Source organism: Trematomus bernacchii, unplaced genomic scaffold (assembly GCF_902827165.1).
Source record: "Trematomus bernacchii unplaced genomic scaffold, fTreBer1.1, whole genome shotgun sequence".
Classification (NCBI taxonomy): Eukaryota; Metazoa; Chordata; class Actinopteri; order Perciformes; family Nototheniidae; genus Trematomus; species Trematomus bernacchii.
The window spans coordinates 2,187,408-2,195,270 of NW_022987605.1; the positions used below are offsets into that span (position 1 = coordinate 2,187,408).

The 7,863-nt window shown below is 45.4% G+C and overlaps 1 protein-coding gene across 1 annotated transcript in view; it reads right to left on the reverse strand.

The window, feature by feature from the left end:
* Positions 1–3,458: 3,458 nt before the first annotated feature.
* Positions 3,459–7,863, reverse strand: part of ecsit (ECSIT signaling integrator) — a gene marked incomplete in the record, with an annotated part of 11,833 nt that continues 7,428 nt past the window's right edge. Inside the window, 1 exon segment of the mRNA XM_034130925.1 lies at positions 3,459–4,011. Within this exon segment, the coding sequence (XP_033986816.1) occupies positions 3,743–4,011 (269 nt within the window).

A 7,863-nucleotide genomic window follows, 5' to 3' on the forward strand; every position in this document is an offset into this window, starting at 1 on the left:
TTTTTGGAATATGAGGAAATGACCTGCAGTATGTCTCTCCCAGCATACACGCCGTTTGATTGGCTAGAGCTTGAACGGTCAGATTTGCGTACACGGGATTTGATTGGCTGCCGCTTCCACCTCAGCTTCAAAAGTTGAACATTGTTCAACTTTAATTTTTGAATTTTGAATCCTCAAAATCCTCAAAATCTCCGCTCGCCTGCCCACAATGCATTTCGGCGAAAAGTGAGGAAAAGTGACGTCACCCCATTCAAAGTGAATGGGCAGAAGCGTTTCAAGATTTTTTTAACGCTGCTGTGGAGACGGCCCGCTAGTTTCCAAACTCTTTTCTGTCCTCATCAGCTGTTAATGCTACCTGCTGCTGGATAACAGATACACACTAATGTTACCATTTCCCCACAAGGTTTGCAAAAGGCAGAAACCCTTCAAATCTGAAAAGAGCACCCATTGCAGAAGTGCCTTAAACCTGCCTCCTCTCTAATGGCCAGCAGGGGGCGACTTCACTGTCAGATTGTATAGAAGTCTATGAGAAAATGACCAATTTATGACTTGATTTATTACCTCAGTAAATGTTTTCCTAACAAGTTTATTGGCTCAATTGCTAGTTACAACTTGTTGCTACTGAGCATGATGTTCATTTTGTCAATTTTCAATTCAATTTAGAGCAAAGTAGACAATAAAGCCCGTTATTCTTTGGAGCATGACTTCCTTTGGTTTACAGCAGCCACTGTGTTGTCTGGTTTGAAGGTTTTAGAACATAAGTCACGATTTGTACTTCGCATACATTTTTCAGCCATAAGCAAACTTTGGGACATTACACTAATTACATGTAGGAATAGTTTACATCAGACATGTTACATGTTGAGCAATTCAACTGATTGAGTAAAAAAGTCTATTTCATCAACTGAACAACGCGAACACATGCTGGTTTTAAGGCATTATACAGTACATTTAATCCCCCTCCCCTGTGTCAGCCAGCTATGAGAAAATAAACTGCGTCACACACATTCAGCACAAGAGTTTAACATTTATACTACAGTTAATTTGGTTTGAAAAATTTCAAGTATAACGTTTTTTTTGCACTTTTGTCAGGTTGCATTCAGGTCCCAAACTGTTCTAGACTTGTTAGTTATTGGATTGTTGCATGGGTGTCTGGAACTGTTCCATGACTTTGTATGTGATAACCATGCTGTTCTTCAAACCCTGAACCCTTGCATACGTATGTCTTTTAATTGATTTTTTAAATCTATTCTCAATTCTTTAAAAAAACACCTGCAGTTCATATGAGCTCCACCATGTAAAACATCTGTTCTGTAAATACACAAAATACTAAAGTGGTTATGAGATGCCAATTTTCTTTGCTGTTTACAATTGTTTGAGCAATTTGATGCATTATTTATTGAATCTCCTCTTATATAATGAGTATTGATGAATCATTATCCATATCTGTAGAGAGTTCCATGTTAGAGAGGTTTCTCATTTGTGAGTCTAAAGGATCCAGAGGCTTTCCTGCATGAGTAGTAAAAAGATGGACGGTTGTATATGAACTCTGGAATGCATTCCCACGTTTTTCTAAGACTTTCATGAAGATGTTCTGTTTGAGCACAAAGCTGTATGGTGTGTGATGCTTGGAGACACTGCCTGCACAGCTGCACCACAGTGTGAACAGCTGGAAGAGACCGAGCTATTTTACCTTCTGAGAATGTAACTCTGACTTGTTTACCAGTTCAAAGGGAATGTTTCGATGCCTTTTCAGTAATAAACCTTTTCTACCTTTGGGCTTAATCTGCACGCTGTTTTTTTAATTATCACATTTCTACATTGATCCAATTTTCTAACAGGACTTTCTGTTTCCAGTACTACCTTGCTGTATTTTACTATTACTATGTTTAATTATTGATATATTTGTGTATATCATTTTTCTATCATTTTTAAAGACCTTGGTTATTTCCAATATGCAAAAAGAAACATTTATTTAAAGCTTACCCTGCATTAGATTGATTGAAGAATGCACAAAGTATAGATATGTAAAGACTATTAGAGCCAGTCAGAAAGTAAATAAACAAAAAGATGACACACACTTTTAATTTATTTGACTTTTTTGAGAATGTCTAATACTCAAAAGCTTCATTTTTTAAAGTGTATTCTCAAAATGTCAACCTCATTCACAACTTTTAGAATTTATAATGCAAAGTCAAATAAAAACATCTTCCTCTAATTTTTTTTCTTCTGAGGTCTGGCCTTAAAACTCTTCTAATACTGTAAACACAATTATTCAAAGATGTAATATTGCTCTTTTATGAAGTTATTGGAAACACAAGTCTGAATTTTGAAGAGATGATAAACATTGAAGCAACAGAAGCCAAAATATTGCATTTGTTAGTCCCATGTTGGTCAAGAGACACAAATCCAGGGTACTACATGTCCCATAATGCAACAAATTGAATATTTTACTAGACCCCGCTTTCCTGGTAAACATTCACTCCAACTGTTTTACTGGCCATGAGGAGAAAAGTGACCTTCATGTGTACTCTGTGAAGTTTCCCTTTCCAGTATGTACCAGTAAACAAGTCAACACCTTCAATTCAATCAGGTTTCTTTCACTTCTCAGATTTGAGATTTTTGTATTCCTTGCCGAAAAACGCATACCATTTCAGGTTCCCAAGGCCACAGTGGGCTTGGTGATTGTTAAATGGAGGACGTTTGGAACAATCAGGACTCTTCCTAAAGCTGCCCCCCCTCCCCACCTCCTACCCCACCTTACCGGCAGTGGCTCAGTCAGTAGGGGCTTGGACTGTGAGCCGTAGGGTCGCCGGTTCAAGTCCCCGACCAAACCTAAAATATGGAGTGTGGACTGCTACTTGGAGAGGTCCCAGTTCAACTCCTGCCCTGCCGGACACCCCCCTTCCCCCCTCACTCCCATTGCTCCCCGGGCGCTGTACAATAGCTGCCCACTGCTCCTAGTACTAGACTCCTGGTACTAGGATGGGTTAAATGCAGAGAACACATGTCACTGTGTGTGCTCTGCATGTGAGACCATTAAAGAGGGGTTCATCCCTCCCAATTCTTCTTCTAAATGTAGCAATCAGGGGGAAGGGCCCGGTGAGAGAGGGGACCGAGAACCAGATGGTCCCCCTGGCATGGCTCCAGAGATCCGGATGCCTCTTCTTGGTAAAAAAAGACACATGAAAGCACCTACTGCAGACTGTGAGAACAAGACTTCAGCCCGATGAACACAAGACATAGCTGAGAGCGTAGTTATGATGGTGACAGGATTTGATCACTAAGAAATGAAGCTGTTTTCAGAAGTCTTGCCTTCCTCCATGCAGATTTTCCTACTTAGTAAACATGATTTCCCAATAAAACCTGAAAGGACAGCATCACGTTGGCCCCGGTTTGAGAGTTGAATGGATATATGGGGAAACAAGAAGAAAACATATTTATTTTATTATTTATTTAATAGTAAATAAATAAGATCACAAGAAAACCATGAAAATACCTTTGTGTATGTGAAATCTGTATTTTGTTGCTTTGATGTCATCATCCTGGGAACCACTGCTTAAGATGATTTCAAATGTGGACAACAAATCATCACACATTTCTTTTAAATTATATTTATTTACTGCTGAGTTGGTGTACCCCTGTTGAAATCTGATCCAGCCCCTCCCCAGCATGGACATATCTTGATAAATAAACCCACATATACAGTGTGTTATGAGTCTTCTGTCAGTCTTTAGTCTGCTCACTGCTTCATCCCCTGGCTTCTCCTCAGCTCTTCCTCCACTGATGCCTCCTCTTCCTCTCTCTGGGTCTGGGGGTCCTGCCTGTGCTGGTGGTCTGACTTTGTTTTATGGGCCCCCTGCAGTTCGCGGGGCCCCTGCTCTAGGCGGAACAGAGTGGCGACCCGGCCCAGGATGGGGTTGTTCTGCTGGAGGCCGGAGACCCACTGGTTGAGCACAGCCTGGTCTCCCTGGCTGGTCATACACATGGCGAACACCGCCCCCTCGTCCACTGAGAGAACACACACAACAGCCTCATTACACACTCAGAGCAGCCAAATACAGAAATCAAACAGAACATTTTTACTCAGAATAAAACAGCTGCTCAGGCACCAAAAAGCTCATCTTACGCAGGGAGATGTTCATTGTCCAAGAACGTCGTCTTTGTTCATGTATTCTCTTGTATTCCAGTCATTCAACATATAAAGAACAATGCTTTGACCTGTGTTTTCCCTGGTAACAAAACATATGCTAGTGCTGGTGCGCTAATCCCACCACCACCTGTCTCCAATAAATACAATTATCACCGAATCACCCATCTCATTTCTCTAAATGCACTTCGAGGATCGAGGATCGAGCGTCGAGGAGGCTCTCTGGAGGAGCTATAATCGAGGATACACTGATGGGTCCTCCGCGCCAATATTTCCGGCAACAGTGATGTTTCAAAGAGTCGTGACGCACGGCTGGACTTATCTCAGCCAATGACAGCTCTGCATGCATCCCCTGGATATTATTTTATTAACTGCTTTCATCGCTACGCGATGTTTACACTGAGAACAGCTGTGAGGTCCGTGCAGAAAGCAGAGCAGTGTGTATAATATATATCACTCAGTATAACTGGCCTAGAGTCAATATTTTTCTAAAACCATTTAGTGCTTCACATAATAGAATACACAACGGCTGTATCCTGATATATATTATATGCTTTAGGAGCTGTAGGTGCGTGTGGTACAGTGTGTGTTGTACAGTGTGTAGGTGCGTGTGGTACAGTGTGTGTGGTACAGTGTGTAGGTGCGTGTTGTACAGTGTGTAGGTGCGTGTGGTACAGTGTGTAGGTGCGTGTGGTACAGTGTGTAGGTGCGTGTGGTACAGTGTGTGTGGTACAGTGTGTAGGTGCGTGTTGTACAGTGTGTAGGTGCGTGTGGTACAGTGTGTAGGTGCGTGTGGTACAGTGTGTGTGGTACAGTGTGTAGGTGCGTGTTGTACAGTGTGTAGGTGCGTGTGGTACAGTGTGTAGGTGCGTGTGGTACAGTGTAGGTGCGTGTGGTACAGTGTGTAGTGTGCGTGTGGTACAGTGTGTAGGTGCGTGTGGTACAGTGTGTAGGTGCGTGTGGTACAGTGTGTAGGTGCGTGTGGTACAGTGTGTAGGTGCGTGTGGTACAGTGTGTAGGTGCGTGTTGTACAGTGCGTGTGGTACAGTGTGTAGGTGCGTGTTGTACAGTGTGTGTGGTACAGTGTGTAGGTGCGTGTGGTACAGTGTGTGTGGTACAGTGTGTAGGTGCGTGTTGTACAGTGTGAGGTGGTGTGTTGTACGTGTGTGTTGTACAGGTGTAGGTGCGTGTGTACAGTGTGTAGGTGCGTGTGGTACAGTGTGTAGGTGCGTGTTGTACAGTGTGTGTGGTACAGTGTGTAGGTGCGTGTTGTACAGTGTGTGTTGTACAGTGTGTGGGTGCGTGTGGTACAGTGTGTAGGTGCGTGTTGTACAGTGTGTGTGGTACAGTGTGTAGGTGCGTGTTGTACAGTGTGTGTGGTACAGTGTGTAGGTGCGTGTTGTACAGTGTGTGTTGTACAGTGTGTAGGTGCGTGTGGTACAGTGTGTAGGTGCGTGTTGTACAGTGTGTAGGTGCGTGTTGTACAGTGTGTAGGTGCGTGTGGTACAGTGTGTAGGTGCGTGTGGTACAGTGTGTAGGTGCGTGTGGTACAGTGTGTAGGTGCGTGTGGTACAGTGTGTGTTGTACAGTGTGTAGGTGCGTGTTGTACAGTGTGTAGGTGCGTGTGGTACAGTGTAGGTGCGTGTGGTACAGTGTGTAGGTGCGTGTGTGGTACAGTGTGTAGGTGCGTGTGGTACAGTGTGTGTTGTACAGTGTGTAGGTGCGTGTTGTACAGTGTGTAGGTGCGTGTGGTACAGTGTGTAGGTGCGTGTGTACAGTGTGTAGGTGCGTGTTGTACAGTGTGTGTTGTACAGTGTGTAGGTGCGTGTTGTACAGTGCGTGTGGTACAGTGTGTAGGTGCGTGTTGTACAGTGTGTGTTGTACAGTGTGTAGGTGCGTGTTGTACAGTGTGTGTTGTACAGTGTGTAGGTGCGTGTGGTACAGTGTGTGTTGTACAGTGTGTAGGTGCGTGTTGTACAGTGTGTAGGTGCGTGTGGTACAGTGTAGGTGCGTGTGGTACAGTGTGTAGGTGCGTGTGGTACAGTGTGTAGGTGCGTGTGGTACAGTGTGTGTTGTACAGTGTGTAGGTGCGTGTTGTACAGTGTGTAGGTGCGTGTGGTACAGTGTGTAGGTGCGTGTGGTACAGTGTGTAGGTGCGTGTTGTACAGTGTGTGTTGTACAGTGTGTAGGTGCGTGTGTACAGTGCGTGTGGTACAGTGTGTAGGTGCGTGTTGTACAGTGTGTGTTGTACAGTGTGTAGGTGCGTGTTGTACAGTGTGTGTTGTACAGTGTGTAGGTGCGTGTTGTACAGTGTGTAGGTGCGTGTTGTACAGTGTGTAGGTGCGTGTGGTACAGTGTGTAGGTGCGTGTGGTACAGTGTGTAGGTGCGTGTGGTACAGTGTGTAGGTGCGTGTGGTACAGTGTGTAGGTGCGTGTGGTACAGTGTGTAGGGTGCGTGTGGTACAGTGTGTAGGTGCGTGTGGTACAGTGTGTAGGTGCGTGTGGTACAGTGTGTAGGTGCGTGTGGTACAGTGTGTAGGTGCGTGTTGTACAGTGCGTGTGGTACAGTGTGTAGGGTGCGTGTTGTACAGTGTGTGTTGGTACAGTGTGTAGGTGCGTGTTGTACAGTGTGTAGGTGCGTGTGGTACAGTGTGTAGGTGCGTGTGGTACAGTGTGTAGGTGCGTGTGGTACAGTGTGTAGGTGCGTGTGGTACAGTGTGTAGGTGCGTGTGGTACAGTGTGTAGGTGCGTGTGGTACAGTGTGTAGGTGCGTGTTGTACAGTGTGTAGGTGCGTGTTGTACAGTGTGTGTGGTACAGTGTGTAGGTGCGTGTTGTACAGTGTGTGTGGTACAGTGTGTAGGTGCGTGTTGTACAGTGTGTGTTGTACAGTGTGTAGGTGCGTGTTGTACAGTGTGTAGGTGCGTGTTGTACAGTGTGTGTGGTACAGTGTGTAGGTGCGTGTTGTACAGTGTGTAGGTGCGTGTGGTACAGTGTGTAGGTGCGTGTTGTACAGTGTGTGTGGTACAGTGTGTAGGTGCGTGTTGTACAGTGTGTAGGTGCGTGTTGTACAGTGTGTAGGTGCGTGTTGTACAGTGTGTGTGGGACAGTGTGTAGGTGCGTGTTGTACAGTGTGTGTTGTACAGTGTGTAGGTGCGTGTTGTACAGTGTGTAGGTGCGTGTGGGTACAGTGTGTAGGTGCGTGTGGTACAGTGTGTAGGTGCGGTGGTACAGTGTGTAGGTGCGTGTGGTACAGTGTGTAGGTGCGTGTGGTACAGTGTGTAGGTGCGTGTTGTACAGTGTGTGTGGTACAGTGTGTAGGTGCGTGTGTGGTGTAGGTGCGTGTGGTACAGTGTGTAGGTGTGTGTGGTACAGTGTGTAGGTGCGTGTGGTACAGTGTGTAGGTGCGTGTGGTACAGTGTGTAGGTGCGTGTGGTACAGTGTGTAGGTGCGTGTGGTACAGTGTGTAGGTGCGTGTGGTACAGTGTGTAGGTGCGTGTGGAAGAGTGTGTAGGTGTGTGTGGTACAGTGTGTAGGTGCGTGTGTACAGTGTGTAGGTGCGTGTGGTACAGTGTGTAGGTGCGTGTGGTGCAGTGTGTAGGTGCGTGTGGTGGTGTTGTACAGTGTGTAGGTGCGTTGTACAGTGTGTAGGTGCGTGTGTACAGTGTGTAGGTGCGTGTTGTACAGTGTGTAAGTGCGTGCGTGTTGTACAGTG